This window comes from Oryzias latipes, chromosome 14 (assembly GCF_002234675.1).
Source record: "Oryzias latipes chromosome 14, ASM223467v1".
Classification (NCBI taxonomy): domain Eukaryota; kingdom Metazoa; phylum Chordata; class Actinopteri; order Beloniformes; family Adrianichthyidae; genus Oryzias; species Oryzias latipes.
In genome coordinates, this window is record NC_019872.2 from 13792851 (window position 1) to 13813505 (window position 20655).

A 20655-nucleotide genomic window follows, 5' to 3' on the forward strand; every position below is an offset into this window, starting at 1 on the left:
GTGGTTTTCTTTCTAATCCAGACATTACCGGTACAGTTCCCAGCATTCACAGTCGCTGCAATATAAGAAGTCTGCTGTATCTACATCGACATATAATACATGTTTCAGATGTGGCTTACTATGTCAAGAGTGCGTTGAAGTTAAAACTTCACGCAGCAAAAATGCATCACCTCCACAGATGTGAAAGTCAGCTGAAGTCGTCACTTTCCTTGAGTTTGATGCAAACAAGGAAGCACCAAATGATACACGTCGGGAGGATCTGCTGTGCTGAATCTTGGTAAAGTAATTTAAACAAAAGATCTTTTTCAATTTAGAAAATTTTGACAAGTTTATTTTAACATTAGAATAAGTTTGATACAAAAACACATCTGATATACATTTCCTAACTGCAGTGTTGACGCTGGACTGCAAAATGATCCCATTTAGTGTTGTAAAGGGCATAATGCATTAGAAAGTAACAAACTACTGTCATTTAAATACTTTAATTAGTAACAGAGGAACATCACAAATTACTGTCCAAATTTGAGTAATAAATGACAATTGCTAGAGTGTAGAAACCCTCAGCATTACTTTGTTACTCACGTTTTGGTGCAGTGAAACCATTATAGGTGATTAATAAAACAACTTAATCTGCACAAACACTAAGCTCTGACACTTTCTTTCAGGTAAATGAAACAAAACTGAGATTAATCTAAAGAAGAAAGCAGAATTATTATTTTAGCAAGTGGAGATATTTGCATTTTTTCCAGCTTTTTTTTAAACAAAAGCAAAACATTGAGCTAAATGCAAGTTCTGTCCTAGAGATGATCTGCTTTCCACAGTGTCAATGAGCAATCCATCCTAGTAAGATCGCGTAGCCACACCAAGCTTAAGGCAAATGATACTCATGGTCGCTGCAACAATATTTTTGTGTGAATTTACACACTGCTGTCTGAATTTAATAAACCCAGGTTATGTCCTGAACCATGTTTACACGCTGCACAATGTGATTGCTTACAAAATAAAGTTAAAGGAAAACAGGTGTATCTTGTTTCTGCAAGCTTTTTTCCCTTAAGAATTTGTATGTGAAAATCAAGTTAAATAACAAGTAGTAAATTACTTTTTTCAAATTTGGGTCATGAGTAAAGTAATTAAATCACAATCTTACCCAGTATCTGTAAAGTAACCAATTACTCTTTAGACGTAATTTAACCAACAATGAACAAGAAGTCCTAATCAAGAAAAATTAAATATATATAGACAGTAATCAACTAAATGTCAAACTAATACGGTTGAATTTTGTCAGGTAATTGCAATAATTGTAAAATTAATTGATTCAAATCAAATAAATTGATTCAAAGGTGTCAATGCAATAAAGTTCAGATATGTTTATAAAAGAAGATTTCATCAAATATTGATTTTTTTTTGTCTATGTTGGTTTTTTCAACAGCTACAATTTAACCGTTTATTACAACTGAACAGAGGTTGTTGTTTTTTTTCAGTCTTTTTTCAAAACAACAAAAATAAATATTAGCTTTAACGGAAAATCCAGCCAGCATTTGTTAAATCGATTTAGAGCTGATTTGACCGGAAGTGACATCTACCTGCTCGCTCCGCCCACCGCCGCTTGTCCATCACTGGAGGGGGAAGGAGGGAGAGGAGTCTCAGAAATGTACAGTCAGTATGATTGCTAACTAGCCTCACTTAAAGAAATTATTTTAAAACAGTAGCACTCCAAGTTTTTGAGTCTGAATAATGGACCGGCTCCTAGTTTACTCGCAGTCGAGCCTCTGCCATCTCAGTTAAAGGGCTTCGCTAACGTCACACGACTGTCTGTACAGAAGCTGTTCCAGGCTAGCTCGTCTACCCCCACATGATACTGACCCACATTAGCTCGGGACAGACCCGCACACCCACGGACTGGACCTGCTGACTGACGCCGCAACGCGGAAATGGACAAAGAAGAAGCGGAGCGGCTAATAGAGAAGGCCAAGCTGAGCCTCCGGTCGGGACGGACAGACCGAGCTCTCCAGCTGCTCTACGAAGCCCAGAGGGTTCACCCCAGCGGCCGGGCCAGAGGTAAAATTAGCTGACGCACATTGTGCAACGGCGGTCAGATGAGATCAGCTAACGCTACACGTCTGCTGCTCTTATTTCAGCCTTTCAGCTTTCAACCTTTAAAGACTTGATAACTGTCGAGCCTGTCAGATAAGGCCGTTTGTTTGGAGCTCTCCTGCAGTGTTTTTTTCTTTCCACCTGCTGGTCAGCGTTCAGGTGTTTTAGTTGATCTGCAGAGCGTTGATCACACACGATCTCTGTGACTGAAGACCACCACACCAGCATCACTGTCTACACAGATGTCAGCAGGTCGTTGTATGAGTTCATAAATGAACCACAAAACACTAAAATTCTTTTCATGTCAAACTATGATTACAGATTCCCAATATAAAAATGAAAAACAAAAAACATTGCGCTTTAATTTCAGTGCACATTTATTGTAAATATGATACACATTAATTAGACCTGAACAATATTTAGCAAATTTATCATTATTGCGATATCAAGCTATGCAATGCACAAAATTGCAATGAATGGTTCCCTTAAATGTGCTAAAACAATCTTATGGCAGTTAGAATTTTTTAACGAATCAAATAAATCCATTTATGAATTTGAACAATCAGATGCACCCCCTTCACGATGTTGACCAATCGGATGGAAGCCTGTTATCTTAGACCTCTGCCTTCTATGTAGACGAGGGTCATTTGGAGAATAGTTTAAGGTATGACTCTTATTTAAATGGAAATGATGCATTTATTTGGCTCTTTGTTCATGTATCGCAAGTTATATTCTCATTGCAATTTTGATCATTAATATCGCGAATCACAAGTTTTTTTTCATATCGTGCAGCCTTAATAATATAATTTAATACATTTTATTATTTAAATCCCTTATAATTCTGCTACACTAGTCCTAGACATAAAAATATTGTTTTTAACATATTCTTGTGGCAGTTTTCTCATGAAGGACTTGTAAATAAAGAAAATTAAGCTTAAAATTGTGTTTCTGAGTATTTCTTTATTCAAACTGTTGTGAATCAGGAGCAGACGTGAAGATGCTTGTTGGTTTTTACGTAGATGCTACTACCACAAGCTTCCTGCTCTGCAACATTCTGATGCATCCACTTTCAGACAACTAGATCCATGTACGTCTTTATTTTCTTTATCTGAGCTGGTATCTGGCTCTAAACTGTACGGCGGGATAGCTCCGATATTGCTCGCCATTTTTGTTGAATCGCTAGTCTTTGGTTGGGGGAGTGAGGGGCTGTAAGCTAGCAGAGGACAGATGGATCATGGGATGTGTCGGTGAGCTTGCTGTGCACCAACACAACTTGGAGACAAATTCCTGATGAACTCCTGTCACTCTGCTGAAACTATGTTGTAGAAAACGATTGGATCAAAAAACAGGACTGGCCACGCCAGGGGTACCCACATTATTTGCTTGCGAACTACTACGGGGGGCCGTGGTGCAGTGTGAGGGCGGTCGACCCCTGATCGGAATATTGCAGGTTCGATTCCCGCCTTGCCCGCCTACGTGCTGAAGTGTCCTTGGGCAAGACACTGAACCCACCTTGCCTCCGGTGGCGCTAGTGTTCAGCAGCGGAGCAGCAGTGTGTGAATGTGTGTGTGAATGGGACTGTGACTGTAAAGTGCCTTGGGAAGGTAGAAAAGCACTACAGACGTATATTTACCTCCTACCATTTACCTTTGAAACAGCAGGCTCCAAATGAGTAAAATCCTTTATTATGAAATCATTTGTAATGTTCATGTTAAACTTCAATACCCAGACCTATTATCAAAAGCAGATTTTAAAGTGAATCAGACAATTATTCTTTAAATAAATTGATGAATTCAGACGAATATGAAAGATTACAACATGATCAAAAGTTCTTCTGTCATTTTTCTTTGCCGGCTTGTTGAATTTTACCTGTGTGTTCATGGTTGTCATCTCAACGGCGTTGCATCGCACGGTGTGCTAGAAACATTCTGTGTGTGTTTTGTTTGAGATTCTTTTTAAGTGATTGGCCTTTGGCCTGTTGAAAGACAACATAAGGCACATTATCAGCTACATCCACAGCTAAAAGTTAAATTACAGTCACATATGTATCTGAGGATGTTGGATTGGCGGTTCTGCATGCCAATCAGTTGGTCTTTTCTTACGCTGAGGATGATGATTGGCAATTTATTTATGCATTTCTTTTGTAATGGCCTATGATTTACCCAGACTTTCTTTTGATTGTGATGAATTGCGCCCCCCTTGTTCACGCCATACTACACTAGTAGGTTCTATTGTGCTCCTGGATGATCTGTTAATCGCTAGGGCTGTGACGATAACCGCATCACCGCATCACCGCGGTGTGATGGCCCCATCACCGCATCACCGCACGTTTTTTGTTTTTTGTTAAGTTTTGCATATGGCGCGTGAATGGAGCTATAATAAACACATTAAACACATTCATCTTTCCTGATAATTGACTTTTTCTGCTAGTCCTGTGTTCAGACTTTCCTTCTTTCTTTCAGACTGTTTTCTCCTTCTCTCCCACTGCTCTCTCTCATAGGCGCGCGCTCTCAGTGCCTCCGCGCTGCATGTGCCACGCGGCTCCCTTTTACACACAGGAGCGCGCTTTCAGAAGCACACAAACTCATTCTACAACAGACGTTTTCGTCTCGCGAGGAAATATGACAAATTTACTGCGTTCTAATTGTTAATTTACATTGTAGTCATTTCCGTTTCAAGCTGCACGGCCGCCCGCCAGAGGATTTTGTGTGTGTGTGTGGGGGGGGTTATTAGGGTTCACCTTCACTCCAAACATGAACACGCACTGTTAGATTTCCATGAATAACACTACATGTTTTGTTTGGGAACTATTTTTTGCAGCGTAACGTTACGTGTCTGTATAAACAAAGGCGGAGCCTCCTGCCCCGTGTTCTTCATGGCTACCGGAAAAGTGACAAAGTGTCTGCAGTCTGTTTATTACTGGGCAATATTTAATATTCTGAGAAGATGTGTGTACCAAAGAGCACAGGTGAAGGCTCGCGTGCAGCTAGAGAACGGTCCGCTGCAGAGGGATCAACACGCACCTTCCTCCTACATGCAGCGCTGACCCACACAGTCACAGTCAATCCACAACACCTATATGGGTTTGATATATAGTTAGTTCATTAGTTGGGTAGTAGTTAGTTGTTACTGTTATTTTATAATAAAGAATACTACGTTGTAATTGTTAGTATTTATGATGCGGCCGCCGGGGGATTATTTTTTTTGGGGGGGGCTGCGGTTAACCGCGACACCGCGCCCCCTGGTGGTTCATCACCGCGGTGATGAAAAATCCAACACCGTCACAGCTCTATTAATCACACTCTGTTTTTGTGTTTTATAGTTCTGATAGATGCCATCCTGAGAAATGGAAGCTGCGCCCCACCTGAAACAAGCCATGTACCCCCTCCATCAGGCTGGAGAGACGAGGACATGGACGACCAGGAGCAGAGGAGCATAAATAGTGATGAAAAGAAGACGTATACTGAGGATCAACGCCAGGGTGTTCTCAGGTGCAGTCACTAATCCATTACAACTCTAAAATCCCAGCTACATCATATGTCCGTTTGTATCACACCGCAAACTAGGTTTGGCCCAAGATGGAGCAGATTTAGAAGCAAATGTACAGTACAGACTTTTTAACACAAGAGTTTATGGGGAAATTGCTAAACCAGCCCCTAGTGGGCATTTACGGAACTGCAACATTTGGTTCCTTCCAGATTTGTGTTTTCTGTGAACATGGCAGAAGCTTAGTTCCCCTTAGTCCTTATACTGTTGTAAATGTTCTACAGTTTTTTACATAATTGCTCTGTTGTGTGGCTTTTTTCCCCTCTTTCTCAGTCCTTGATAAGATCTGACCTTGCCAAGAATTTCCTTGGGAATTCTATAACAGTTTTTGTCAAAATTTTATTTAGAAGGCTTCCCTATTAATTGCTTTTGTACAATCTCTGCTAATGTTGTTTAATCCTTTTGGTATGCTGTTAACACACATCTGAATGCTCCATCTGCAGATAAACTGGCAAAACAGCTGCTTTTATCGAGGTCCTTAAAGTGAAGCTAAGGAATAAATCAGGAACCATCCGTTAACATTGCTCTTGTTATTCACTCTTTTTATATCTTTTCCTGCTTTAAGGTTGGATTTGTGATTTTTACATTCATGCAGTCTTTCTTATACTCTAAAAAGTAACACTTAGTGGTTTCTCGAAGCTATATAACCTCTTTTTGTGATAGTAAAACCTGTCCAACACAAAAAGCCTTCAGCTCTAATCTGTTTGCTCAGCTGTTGGACAGAACAAGTTTAAAAAAAAAAAAAAAACACTTAGTGGTCCAAGTATTTGTGTTTATTTGCTGCTGTGTTTTATTTATTTCTCATGCCTGAAATTCAGAATTCATGTGAACTTAAACAAAATAAAATGCAGTGCTTTTGTCTGCCTTCTTGTCCAAGCTTGAGTTTTGACAGCCAACGTGTCTTGCAATTTTAGGATAAAGAATTGTAAAGACTTTTATGAAATCCTCGGCATTAGCAAAAATGCCAGCGATGAAGATTTGAAGAAAGCATACAGGAAGCTGGCGCTGAAGTTTCATCCAGACAAGAACTTTGCACCAGGAGCTACAGATGCCTTTAAAGGTATAACTGATGAAGTAGAGAAAGTGTCTTGACTGAATGTTGTGTGAGCTTTAGTGCCACACCTAACCAACTCATGGAAATAGACAAAGAAAAGATGAATTGCAGTTTATAATGAAAATGCTTATCTTTGGGAGAGAAAAATATCTACACCTACTTTTACTGCCCTCTCTGTTGCAAAAGAATCCCTCACCATGACACTATCACCACATTTATCACCTGGGTATGATCTTAGATTTCAGAAACCTGTTTCTAATAGGAAACTCATCTTAAAAAGAATCAACTTTTTTATGTTTACCAAAAGGTTTTGGACATATAAAGAAAATTAATTGCATTTCTGAATATTTCCAAATCTGAATCGTTGTGAATCAGGATGAAACAGTAAAATGTTGTTTGAAAAAGAGCTTATATGTGACATAGAAAATACACTGGGGGGCGACCAGCTCCCTGCTCTGAGCTCTCAGTAATGGGGAGGGGAACTAGTTCTGCCCACACCAAAAATCACACAGAAATTTTTATTTTTCAAAACATTGGTTTAAATTAGTTGCAGAAAACATTTGGTCTGCAGTCAGAGTTGGTGTTTTCCTAGTTCCGATTGTAAAATCCACTTTAAATTTTTTAAAATTGCCAAACTCTGATCTTTGTTTTTCCTGCAGGAAAAGCATTAAATCATTTAGAGGTGCAGCAAGCACATGCTAAAAAGAAAAATGTCGCTTAGAGCTAATGTAACACTCTTCACTTTGCTCTATCATTGAAAAGAACTCACTTGACTGCTGTTATAACCGCAGCTGTCTATGTCTGCTACAGCTAAGTGCTTCCTGTGTGTGTTTTTCCCCCGCAGCAATAGGTAATGCATACGCTGTACTGAGCAATGCAGAGAAAAGGCAGCAATACGATCAATTTGGAGATGCATCTGCAGCCTCGACCCCGTCCCAGCACTCGGGCCACACTCGTCCCGGACACTACCGAAGCTTCAACCGAGACTTTGAGGCCGACATTTCCCCTGAGGAGCTCTTCAACATTTTCTTTGGGGGACGGTTTCCCACAGGTACGAACCCTTCCATGATGCAGGTGCACCAGAAGATTTAAGTAAATAAAAACTTCTCTTTAGTGACTTGAAAACGGATGAAAGAGAATCTCTGTTTTGTTTTTTCAAATTTTCCTGTGGTATAGTCAAAGTTGTAGGAGTATTGACTCCTTTTTGACTCTACAGGAAACGTTCATGTCTACACTAACCGGGGAGCTTCCTACGCCCAGTTCTGTCAGCCTCGCCGTCGACGTCCTCATCAAGAGAGGCGTGAGGAGGTGGTGGAAGAGAACCAGAGTCAGGTCAATAAAAAGACCCCCTCAAAATCCAAGGAGTTGAATCATAATTGATCTTGTAAAATCAGGGAAGAAACTGAAATTTGTGGATGCCTGTCTTTTTTTCTTTCTTTTTTTTTTTACCTTTGTACATTAATGGTGCAGAAAAATTTCATCTCAGATAAAAACAGAAGAGTGGAACCAGCCTACATGCAGTATTAGATTATTTATAATCATTGCTGGCTTTATCTTCCCACAGAACACCTTCACTGCTCTTCTGCAGCTTCTGCCAGTGCTGATGTTAATCCTCATATCAGTGTTCACTCAAATGATGGCCACCAATCCGCCCTACAGTCTGTTCTACAAGCCGTGAGCGGAAACAGTGTTTTTCTGTCCCCAAACCATTTCAGTAAACTCTCAGGTTTCTCCGTGGTTTGACGGTCTGAGTGTTTCGATGACAGGTCCATGGGGCTGGTGGTGTCCAGAGAAACGCAGCATATGGGCGTGCCATACTACGTGGATAAGAGCTTTGAGAAGGAGTACCGTGGCTCTGCACTGGAGGAGCTGGAGAAATCCATTGAAAGTGACTACATTGAGCACCTGCAGAACAGCTGTTGGAAGGAGAAGCAGCAAAGTGAGCTTTCATGTTACTAAAACTTGCAAAATTGTACTTTAAATTCTTTTATAGATGTGGTAAAACAATTTTTAAAAATCATTTCACCTAGGGTGAGCTTTCTTGCTATAATTCTACAGTAAAGTGACCAAAAACCAAACTTAAAATGTTTTTTAAAAAAGGACATGATCTACAAGGCTGGCTAGTCCAACCAGCGTATTTTCTACATAACAAATAGGATCTTTTTCTTCTTCTGATTCACGATTTGAATAAAAACTACTCAGAAATGCAATTTTGAGCTTATTACTCTTGATATATATCCTCCATATTAAAAAAAAACAAAAAAGCCTCAAGAACATGTTAAAAACACTAAAAACATGATTTTCACCGGAGTGTTTTTTATATCAAATATTAACACAAAAGAGAGTCACACAAATGCAGTCCAGTGTTTTAATCCCTTAAACTTTAGATTGCCGACACACAAAGAGCTTTGAAAAGATGCTTTTAACCTCTAGGGGAAAAAAGTGTAGCTTTGTGTGTTTGCAAGTTTGGCTTAATATGGAAGGCTTTTATCAAAACAAAGACTTTCGTAAACCACGGAATATTTAAGCAAAGCTGCTGAAGAGCAATCCCACAATTTCGTTTGGTCATTTGGAAATTTGTGTAAAATACCAACGGTTTGGACAGAGATATGTTCATTGTTTGATGATATGTAGCTGCACATCCTTCTCCCAGAAAGTTATTTTTCCAAATGTTTGCATGTTTTATTGTTTTGACTGAGGAAGTCAGAGTAGAGATTTGAATCCACTTAATCGCTTTTCAGAGTCGGACCTGGCGAACCTGGGACAGCTGTACCGGGATGAGCGCTTAAAGCAGAAGGCGGAGTCAATGAGGCTGGACAACTGTGACAAACTGCACCGATTGGTTGGGCGACTGAGAGTCAAATGAAGTCTGTTTGGAACGAGCTGCTGTTCTTTAGCCAAGTGTGTTCTTTTATCCAATCCGTCCACTTTGTAAGGAAGTCTCTTTGGGTACAGGAGCGAGCCTTCTCTTCTCAGAAGGCGGAGAACAGCTGCATGTTGGCTGCCAGGCGTGGCTTTGAGAAAAGCGCCACATGCAGGCGCGGCGTGGCGTGGCTGTACGTTTTGACGTCTCTGAGCCTTGAAACTTTCTTATAGAAATGGCATGACTTACACAGTCTCCCTTTGGGGTCACAAAGGCACACGTATGTTCTCAACGTTTAATGGGTTTTGGTTTGTAGTTTATTTATGTTTTTCATGTAATTACTTTGTCTTTAGATGTATTTATTTAGTAGTTTAAAAGAGTGAATGTTAGTTAAACGTCTTGGCTCGATATTTTTCTGTAGGAAAAAGTGACTTAAGCTGAAGAGCTGGACAAATCATAGAAGGTTGGTTCTGTTTGATGAATTTTTACTCCAACTTCAAAGTAGAAAAACGTGGAAACTTGACCTGCAGTGTCTCAAACCCTATGACCACTTTTTCAGGCTGTGTGTACCATAGGACAGCTGCAGCTCCCTGAACCACTGCTCAGGTATCTGTCGGGTTTTTCTCCTCCTTTTTTAAGGACATTTTAAAAACAAATTTGCATTCACCCTTCAATATTTATGCCATATTTTGAGCTTAAATCTGCATCAGGGTATTGGGACTTACATGCTAAACCTTCTCATGTAAGCCATGCACAAGCTTCCTTTTTTCATCTTAATTGTATTTTTTCCCCCCACTTTTGGAGAAGGCTCCTAAAATCTAAGCTGGAATAAATGTCAAGGGGTTGGAATTATGGCTCTTTTCCCATTAAAAAATAGAAAGCTGACTTTATAATATCTTATCTGTGTCGACCCTCTGCTGTCATCAATTCTTTCGTTACCTGCTGTCATGCCAAACTGCCTTAGCCGTCCTCAAATTCATGGAATATTCAGGTTTATGAGTTACATTTTTGTGTTAATATTTCCCTCTGTTCTTGTTACAGCTGCTTGCTAAAACACAACTAAATTCATGTTTGTTTAAGCAGACAACTTGGTAAATACATGCAGTATCATTGTAAATGAGTGGAAACAGCGACACACTGTCCAGCTGCATATCGTGTCAATTTTGTACTGTGATTAACAAAAAGAAATCAGGGTTGTGGAAGGAATCTCTATGGACTGGAGCTTTCAGCCAAAAAGTACTACAAAATTAAAGATGTAACCAGAGAACAGTTGGCCTCTTTGCTTCTTGTGGCCTGGTCAGCAAAAAAACATTCTGCACATATTTATAAAGTCAAATCTACTCGAATTATACTCAAATATATAGGATGGTACTCAAATTTGTTCTTATTTGACCAAAAACTTAAACTTCAATGTTATTTAGATTATGGTCTTATTCAAATAATTGGTGGAAACTTCCACAACTGAAAAAATAAAAGTTTAATTTAAAAATACAGCTGCACATCAAATTATTAGCTTCAATAAGAACCCACAGCATGGAGACCAAAGCTTTACTGTGGTTCGTCTCGATCCATATTAGATAATGCAGCTATGCAGCTCTGGTCATTGATCGCCATGCCGACTCTCTATTATGCATCACGATTCATTTGTCGATGATCTATAAATAGTCCACATTTACAAAGGCGCATTATAAAAATCTTCCAAGCCAATATTGTGTTACTAAAATTTGTGTTGCCTCAATCACCTTTAACAAAAGTGGTACAGTCCGTAAAAGTGGCCCTGTATTCCCGATTCAGTTCTTGTTTAAAGCTTTTTGCTTCATGCAATTTTGTATTTACTTTTATTTTCTGCCTTTGTGGTTGATTACTTTTGCAGCCTGTTATGTTCGTGTCCAACGAACATAATCCCCTACTTTCTTTTCATTATTCAACACAGAAAAATCTGTTATCTGGATTCTTCAGAACCAGAACATTCAGTAGGAGAACATGATCAAGTGTATTTACTGTAAACAGGACAATGGAAGGAGAACATGGCAAAAGCAACAAACAGTTAACAGTTGGAAAGTCTTTGGTCAGGTCCCAAGTTATGAGTCAGTTTTATTTATGAGGCATGTTTACACAACACCCACAATATTCTTCCTCCTCATTGCTCTTTCATAGCGGAGTCCTCTTCTTGCACATGGAAATTTGTGAGAACGATTCCACAGATGTGGAACCAAACTCCGCCTGAAAACATCTTTGAAAGTTTCTAAAAGTACAAGAAAGAAGTAACCACTCAGCTGAGACATTTGTAATAGGTTGGCTGTTGTAAAGAATCACTTTATAGTTTTATTGTACTTGCAATGACTTCACAAAAAAAAAGATCACAGTTTGTCAAAAGCACTAACATAACTTCAAAAATCTCTACGTAAGTAGGACTAAAACAAGTGAGCTCACATGATACATCCATATTTAAAAACATCAGTTAAGATATGATAAAAATTGAATAGTTGAACACCAACTATGACGATGAGTGCTTGGAAATAAAATGTGACCTTTCATCTTAGGCTCAAATCCCAAGAAAGAAAAACAAAAGGAAAAACTAACCGTCAGTAAGTCCAGCAAAAGTCGAGAGCTTGGGTACATCTCCAGCACGAGTCGTTGACTCCAAACTTTAGTGTGCGGCCATGTGCAGCCTGGTTAGTCAAAGGGGCCTGCAGTTTCATTTAGGAAAGCTTGGAGCAATTCACAACTGCCAGCAGTAATTTGAGGATTAGACGTGTAATCCACACCTGTGGGTGACCGTCTCTGAGGTAATGAGGCTCTCATCGCCACAGGCTTTAAGTCAATACGGAGAGCAGGGTGAAGGCCCTTTTATGCAGGGATGAGAGGAAAAGAATCAGACAAACATTTATTTCTTCATCTTGAGATCAGCTTGTATGGCACTACGGCGCCCCCTGGTGCCTCCATCCTGCAAGCAGAGGAAGAAATGACACCCCAGTGCTATCAGTGAGCAGCAGTCGCTTTTACAGCAGGCTTACATAAAAATAAAAAGGATGCAGTTTAGTAACTGGATGAATACTTACAAAAAGGGAGAGCAGGAAGGCAGGTGAAGACATGGACACGGTATCCTGTAACAGGAGAGGAAATATCACCTCTGCTTTTGAAAAAACTGCTAAAAACACTTTCACTGCATAAATGAAGCAGATGAAAAAGTTCAGGTGAAAAATTAAAATATATATATATATATTTATATATATAAAGTAGTGAGTGCAACTAGTCAATTTTCTTTACTTTTTAAATTCAATTTTGAAGTATTTGTTCCCAAAAAAGCATTTTTTAGATTCAAGACAAAATAATAGTTTTAATAATACTGTTGGCACAAAAACATTTTCAGAACAATATAATGCTGCTTTAATGAAAAAAAAAAGTTTAAATCTGTTGATGTTCTTTTAATCTCATCTCGTCTTTATGTAAAGTTCTAACCAATCACCTTGTCAGTGGAGTCTTGTTTGTGGGTGCTCTCGCGGCCCCTCAAGCTCTTAGAGCTGATGCCAGACTCCGAAGTCTCCATGATGAGCTGAGTGGCCAGAAACTGTTGGATCTGCTCCATCACGTCCCGCTGCATCTCCAGAGCCATGTGGTACACGTCGTGATCCAGGCCGTTGTACATGACAGCGTTCTGGAACATCAGCATGATATCCCTCTGGAACTCGGCCGTGGTCCGGATCAAACCGGTTTCAATGTTCTTTTTTAGGGTGGCCAGGTCCATGGGCCTGTGAAGGTGGAGGAGAAGGTGGAGCTGATGAGTCTGCTCCATTGTTTTTCCTTCAAAGCATGACACCGGTGTTTACCTGTGGACAATCCTATGATATCCAGGTGCAATTTCATCCGTTACAGGCTGCAGGAAGACATTTGCATACCTGCAGAGGTGCGAGTAGAAGGGTTAAAAGATTCTGCTCGGCTTGGTGGTGTGTAGAACTATTTTCTGACCTGTGATTGGCCGCTGCACGCCACACAAGCATAATTGCTTTCTTCCAGATCCTGTGAGCCTGCAGAGCTTCCAGATCCTCGCTGCACACAGAGCTGCACGATGAAGCCACAAAAGAAGGGAGTAGAAGAAACGCAAAAGTTGTGAGGCAGCAGAACCTGCAGCTCCCTCTAGGAGGCACCTTTCAGCATCATCTGACACACATGACAGTCTTTCCTGTCTGAGTTTGTGTCACTCACAACTGTGACGAAGCGGGGCTGCTGGGGATGGAGTCTGCGACTGCGTGGAGCTGCAGAGATGAGGACGCAGTGTGGAGGCTGCATCCATCCTCACTCTCACTAGCTGCAGGTTGTAGCTCCAAGTCCCCATCTGGTTCTGACAAGAACCCCTCAATCCCATAACCCTCCTCTTCTCCACATACCTCTGGCTCCTCCACACTGCTCTCTGCTTTAGTCTCTGGAGCGTTTTCCTCATTTCTAGCATCCTTTCTATCCTCTGCCTCCTGTGAATGGAAGAAAAGCAGAGCAGATTAATGCACACATCACACTGCAGAACTGCCCTGAAGCTGCAAACTCTTCCATATAGCACAACAAACGAAGTCTTAGTGTCTATTTTTTCCATTGTGTAGTGTGATACCTTTTGTTGTCCTTTCACTGAAGGGCTGTCTTCTTTTTTGGAGTCTAATGATAACAAGAAGTTAATTAAAAAACAATTTGATTTAAAATATATATATATATTTCTAAGCTGATTGCGAGTACCTCTGTCGTTATTTTCTGGTGCCTCGCTATAGCTTTCACATTTCACAGTACTATCTTCTGGTGCCGGTTCCTTTGTGTCCCTTCGTTGTGGTGTCTGTGCCTCAGAATGCATGGAGGGTGAACTCTGGCAGCGTTCCAAAGTCTTTGAGTTGCACGAGGATAAAGGGACTGGAGGAGGGCTCCGCAGTTCTAAAGGGAACCCGGCCAGACAGTTGTTCTTACTGTTGCAGATCAGTGATGCTTCCGAGCCCGCCTCCATGCTGCAGTAAAGAGACGAGGGCTGCAATGCTGCTGCTGTCTCCGCGTCTTGGGACTCTCTGGGCTGAAAGGGGCCAGAGTCCCAGCCTGCAGGCAGGGCATGGCCATTCTCCTCACAGAGAGACAGGGCGGCCTCAACCGCTGCTGCGTCCAAAGCCTCTGCAGCCTCGTTTGCCTGGAAGGAGATGACTTTGAACTGAATGGTGCTTTCAGAGGAAACAATTTAAAAACACACTCCGATGAAAAATTGTGTTTTTGGTGGTTTTAACATGTTCTTGTAGCATTTTTCAGTTGACGGAGGACATAAATTAGAGAAAATCAAGCTCACTGTTACATTTCTGAGTATTTCTTTTTTAAAACTGTTTTAAATAAAGAGCAGAGGAAAAAAAAGCCGTTAGAAAAAGAGCTTATTTATGATGCAGAAATGTAGACGGGCAGCACAGAGGGGAGGGGGGGTTGCTCCTCACCAACAGTCACGCCCACAAATCTGAGGCAAATTTCTAATGAACTCTTGTAGCTCTGCAGAAACTATGTCCTAGGAAACGGCACAGGTTTATTGATTTTGGCTAAAAACAGCATCATCATAATTAAAAAACCACTGGGAACGCTTTAAAAAAAGATTTTTAAAAAATGATCGCAGCGGGGCTTTCAACAACAGAATAAAAAGAAAATCCATTTAAAATTGAAATAAAATCCATGTTTAATCAAATACAATTAAATTGTAAAAAAAAAATCAAAATGAGATCAAGCAGATTTAGGAATTCTGCAGTGGTCCCCAGTACTAAAATTGAAGTTTTTGATGTAATTCTGATTGTAAAATAACATTTTTTAGGACCTAAGCAGAACAAAAGATGTATGATCAAAACCTGATACACACTTTTTTTTCCTTCTTAACAAAGTGATCATTTTTGTTAAACTGAGCAATTTTGGTACATAAATCCACAAACTACCAAAGGATGGGAAAGCAGTTCTTGACTATATACTCTTTTTTTTTTTCCCTTTACCTTTTCTTCAATGATGGCAATAATGTCCCCCACTGTCTTCATGTCCAGTTCATCTCCCAGGTAGGACAAGGTCACATCTTCTTCACTGACCTCTGCCCCTGTCTGCTGTGCAGGGACGGCGTGGTACGACTGCGGCGTCACATCTGCCTCTAACACAGCCAAAAATGTATTTTGAAACCACGAATGATGCATCTGCAAACATCTCCACTTGCATGTCGCAGAGCAAAAATATCAATGTCATCTCAAATATCATTTTTAACCCCGAGGAAAAACAGCATCATTTGACCAGGGAATTTGTTGAAGGACTGCACAGGGTGGAGGGGACAGACCTGAACTTGCTGGGACAGGATCAGGGCAGGCAGCAGAAACAGCAGCACTACTAGCGGATCCTGCACTCGTCATAAAACCGTCTGAGGGAGAAAACTGGGAGGGGCCTGCCTCCAGGAGGCGGGACAACATCGGAGCCCCTGCCGCCCAAAGCAAAGACGAAGAATGGTGAGTGAACTAACCACAGCTGCGAAAATTCAGTGATTACCCAGAACAATAAAGTTTTCTTCGGTTTTCCTCAATGCTCTGTGTACCTGTAGCCTGGGAAAGATGTTGACACGTTGGAGTCAGCTGTGGGTCATGTGATCCGGTCATGTGACCTGCAGACATATTGCCCTCCACAACCTGAAATCGTGATTTTTTTGCATCAGTTTTGATCTTCTCATGCCTCATTAGCAGTTAAGTCAATGCAAAACTATCATCATCAGTAGTAGAAGCAGTAGTAAATTTAGACAGAGGTACATGTGACTTTCAGTTTCAACATACCAGTCTGGAATTAGTGGCCAAGATGTTTCCTTTCTTCAGTAATTCTGACAGGAGTGGAGAAAGTGACGGTGTAGCTTTCTGGCTGAAGAGCTGCTTCTGGGTGGAGTTGTCCAGGAGATCTCCCTGGACGAGGAGGTCATTCTCAGGTCCGGAGGTCTCAGCAAGTGTCATAAACCTGACTGCTCCTGGAGCCTACAGACACAAGGAGAAACCAAGGACGGCTTTGGCTGCTGTGTCTTTTTTGCGCCTTAAGTGGGTTTTACTCTTTAATAAAAAAAAACAATGACTTAAAAAAAACAGAATATACACATTATATTGGTTCAAAAGAGTTTTTGTAGTTAAAACATGAACTGAAGACATCTGAAAATGCCAAGACTCAGATTAAAAGAGGATTTAAAAGGGGAAAAACACATTCTAAATGAAATGTTTAAATATTGTATGTGGTTCCCTCAGGTTTATTATATTTCTATCCAAAAATTAGATTAGATTCCAGTAATGAATAAAGTATCTTAGAAAGATGTATTTTTCAAGTCAACTAACTAATGCTTTGTTAATCCTTAAGGAAAAATAGAAAACGAATACCTATATTTGAGCATACTTCTGATAATTTAAGGTGATGTGAAAAGAGAAAGAACTTCCAATTAACTAAAATGTGTTCAGATATCCTGAGTAACAAGTTCTTCTTTTGTTGCCAGTTTGATCTGTTTTGCAATTCTCTCAAAAATTGAACTTTCTCTAATGACACTCAAAAAAGCAGGATTCGTGTGCAGTTTTCTATAGGCACTTTCAGACCTTATTAGTGGATGTAGCATCTAGGGTCAGGGACTCTGCTGGGTCCCCTGGGGGGAGCTCCTGGCTTGGGGAGCCACAGGCCGAGGGGGAGTTCATGGTGACACTGGACGTCCGCTTCGGCATGCTCTTTGCCACCTGTCTGGCTGGAAGATGGAGGAGCAGCAGCATGGTGAGGATTTCCTTATCTATCACTTGTTTTTGTCTTAAATTAGAAAAGTCTTATTTTTTCAGACTAAAATAGAAACTGAAAGAGGTACCCTGAAATGCAGCATCTGTGTTTTTTCTATTTAACTCAGCTTCTTCCTCCTCTTGCTTCTTTTTCCTGAAATTCAAAGAAATATTTATCCTATCAAGATTTTTTTAAATCTGAAATTGTTACTGATTCAGGGGTACAGAGTGTCAATAAATCTCTAGACACTTTCATATAGTCTAATAGTTTTTTTTATTATTATTAGCAAACCAATTAAATTTATATTTGAGGAAAAGGGGTTTCATTTAAGACAAGGTTTTTTATTGTTTTTCATTTCTAGTAAATGAATAGTTTAACTTTAGCATAGCAGGGTTTTGATTGGCATACAATAACAAGGACATTTTGACATCTTTTATGTGAATTATCTTTTTTTTATCTTACCGCAGAATTTCATGCCACAGCTCCTCCAGTTTAGAATCTAGATGTCCAGCCTGAATAAGTTCAGCTTCCCTCTTTAGCTCCCTGGAAAAACAACATTTCCTGCTGTGAAAGCCATCTTTTGGATTTGATAGCAGGTTTTTCTTCGTTCAGAACTTGCCTGTGCTTTTCCTGTGTTTCTTTGATAAACCTCTTTAGCTCTTCGATCCTCTCAGCCGTCAGTCTGCGCACGATCACATCCTCAATCGTCTCCACCACCTCACCTTTCTCACCACGCTTCCTCCTGAGGGTAACAGACACGTTCACTCATGCTGCTGTTCAATCCCTTATAGCCATTTATAAACCCTAAAAAGCCCAAATTTAGACTAAAGTTTCATATTTGCTCACTTTGGTGCCTCAGTTGTTTCCAGGAGCTCTGAGTACTTGGAGGCGCAGTGCTGTGAGGATCCAAGAACAAAGCATGATGGGTCAAGACAGCAAGGAGGATGTTTTTCTTGTTTTTTCTGGGTGTGAAGTCAGATTTTGACATACCTTCTGAGAGAACCAGTCAGGTGGTCGACCAGGTTCTGCGAACGGTTTGATGGCTCGACTGACGGAAACCCTGTTGAGATGAAGGCTCTTGTGAGAACAGTAAAGACAGTGATCTATTCATGTCTTTTTATTTTACGTATCATGGCAAACGTGCAACATTTGCTTCAGAAAAAGGCAATAGATGTGCATATTTTGACTTTACATATTATTTTTGCATTTGATATTTCCTATTTAATATGTATTTTATTTTTTATTTATTCTTTTACACACTTGGAGGCCATCACAATTTTGGTTGTGCATACAATGACAATAATGGAAATTCTGATTTATTCCAAAACCTCTTTGTTTGGCTTTGAAAAAAACTGTTTTCAAATAACTAATTACTTAAATTGAACAAAGATGTAAAAATTGTTTATAAAAGTATGGCCATTCAGCACACACAATAAAAACAAGAAATTCCTTTATAAGAACCTGAATTTGATCATTTATGTAGCATTTTTTCAGTGAAAACTAATATACTTTTGTTTTTTGGGGGGGGTTGAAGCTCAGTTTTACTATATTATATCATCATTTATGATATTATTCAACAAGCACACTAATATTAGGACAGTACAGTTCAGTTGGAAGAAGGGTTGTAACAATGTTTTATCTAATTGATGAAGCAATAAATCATGTTTTATTCATACGTTTCAATCTGGGGCAACGTTTTAATTTAATTTACCTATGTCATTATTTAATCGTTTGAAAAGGAAATAAATTGATTATAATTATGTTGGAAATTCCCATTTGGATTGACGCAAAGTAGGTTTGTTTTTTACTATAACGTAAAGACGACCAGGTTCCATCACAGGAGACAACACACATGTGATGTCAGAAAAAAACGATCAAACCATCATTCCAGTCCAATGTGTTGAAACACTTTGAATTTAGCAAAGAAATGACAATACAGTGTAGAAGAGTGTTCTAATAATGTTTCATTTGTATTATTGTGATGTGGAAAACAATATATTGGGCTGAACTTTATGAAACTAAAATGTGAATGGATTTGCCATTGATTCTTGTTTACTTGTTTGTTTGTTTGAACACATATTTAATTTACACTTTATTATCTTACAAGAAATACAAGGAATCTGAAAAACATCATTAGTAGGTATTTATCTCTGAGTCACTGGTTGAAGTTTTGGCTAAAGATGTTCTGGATCAATGTTAGGGGAGTGAATCAGATTGTTCAAAATGAACCAATATCGACTAGGAATGGTACCAGCAATAAAAAATTATGATATGAATTGAATTGTTGTTAAACTGAGTCCTTACACCCCTAAGGCTTTTATTGTCAAGAGAATATAGCTGGAGGTGTTAATCCACCTGAATACATTTCTACCCGACATGACTAAGCTCTCAGATGAAGGGGAGGTGTTCATCACCAGTTCTGGTCGCCACTCTTCATGACTGAAGTGGCCAAACACAGCTTCTCCCTCACAGTCCATGGTTCTGTAGGTCCAATCACCAGCAGCTTGTGTTCTGCAGATGTGGCACAAAGAACCACACTTAGTTTGCATTAAACAAAGCTGGATTGACGGCCTGCTGCTGCTGCTGCTGCTGCTGCTGCGGGGCGGCCTCGCACGCGTGCGTCCCGCTCCGCAGCTGCCTGCAGACCAGCGCGCACATGTTCTCCCTGCGAGGACGGCAGCCAACCCGGAATACTCACTTCCAGCCCCGCTCGCCATCCTGCCGTCATCCCGCCGCGGCGCTCATCCTCCTGGACAGAAAAGTCGGAAACGGCCGACGCTGCGGAGCGAGAGTCGGTTCGGTTTCCAGCGCGTCGTCAGCGAACGCGACGGATCATCGCTGCTCTGTTTGAGTTCTGACCAGCTGCGTCGGTCCGAGTCAGCACGAAGGCTTATGGTTCCATCGGAACCGACTCCCCCCCACCCCCTATTTCTGGGCCACGGGCGACCTCAGAGGAGCCCGGCGTTAGCCTCACATGATGGTGGTTCCTCCTCCTTGCTGCGAACTCCTCTGCCCGCCTACCTCGGTTCCGATCGTCCGAGACTGCAGGCGGCTCCACTTTAGACCGAATCACAGTTAACCCTCAACAGATCTGACAATATCAGACAAGACTGAGTTTTACAGACATTTTTACACAAGTACGGCAATATTAGTCTTGTGAGAAAATAAAATAAGTAAACTAATTTGTAAAAAATTTCTATATGCATTAAATAAAAATACATTATTTGCTTTTATGTTTTACTTTACATTTAAAAAAATAAATGTCACTGCAAGCAAATATAAGGAAAAACTAATTTTAATCAATACAAAAAGTATAAGTTCATCATGTGTGTTTGAT

The 20655-nt window shown here is 40.2% G+C and overlaps 2 protein-coding genes across 2 annotated transcripts; one reads left to right on the forward strand and one right to left on the reverse strand.

The window, feature by feature from the left end:
* The first annotated feature begins 1580 nt into the window (after positions 1-1580).
* On the forward strand, positions 1581-9578 carry dnajc18 (DnaJ heat shock protein family (Hsp40) member C18). The gene is made up of 8 exons (XM_023962319.1): positions 1581-2058; positions 5417-5585; positions 6555-6700; positions 7539-7745; positions 7911-8026; positions 8259-8368; positions 8461-8633; positions 9436-9578. The coding sequence occupies exons 1-8, from the start codon at positions 1932-1934 to the stop codon at positions 9558-9560; spliced, it is 1173 nt and encodes a 390-aa protein (XP_023818087.1). The 5' UTR covers positions 1581-1931; the 3' UTR covers positions 9561-9578.
* Positions 9579-11621: 2043 nt separating this feature from the next.
* On the reverse strand, positions 11622-20352 carry LOC101163838 (bromodomain-containing protein 8). The gene is made up of 20 exons (XM_023962318.1): positions 20017-20352; positions 19733-19829; positions 18309-18378; positions 18165-18214; positions 17938-18060; positions 17781-17861; positions 17407-17471; positions 17150-17292; positions 16358-16549; positions 16126-16216; positions 15874-16011; positions 15545-15693; positions 14283-14715; positions 14161-14204; positions 13764-14026; positions 13527-13619; positions 13388-13456; positions 13027-13309; positions 12620-12664; positions 11622-12504 (listed from the first exon to the last, which is right to left on the reverse strand). Exons 1-20 carry the CDS (start codon positions 20033-20035, stop codon positions 12445-12447), a joined length of 2508 nt encoding a protein of 835 aa, XP_023818086.1. The 5' UTR covers positions 20036-20352; the 3' UTR covers positions 11622-12444.
* Positions 20353-20655: the final 303 nt, after the last annotated feature.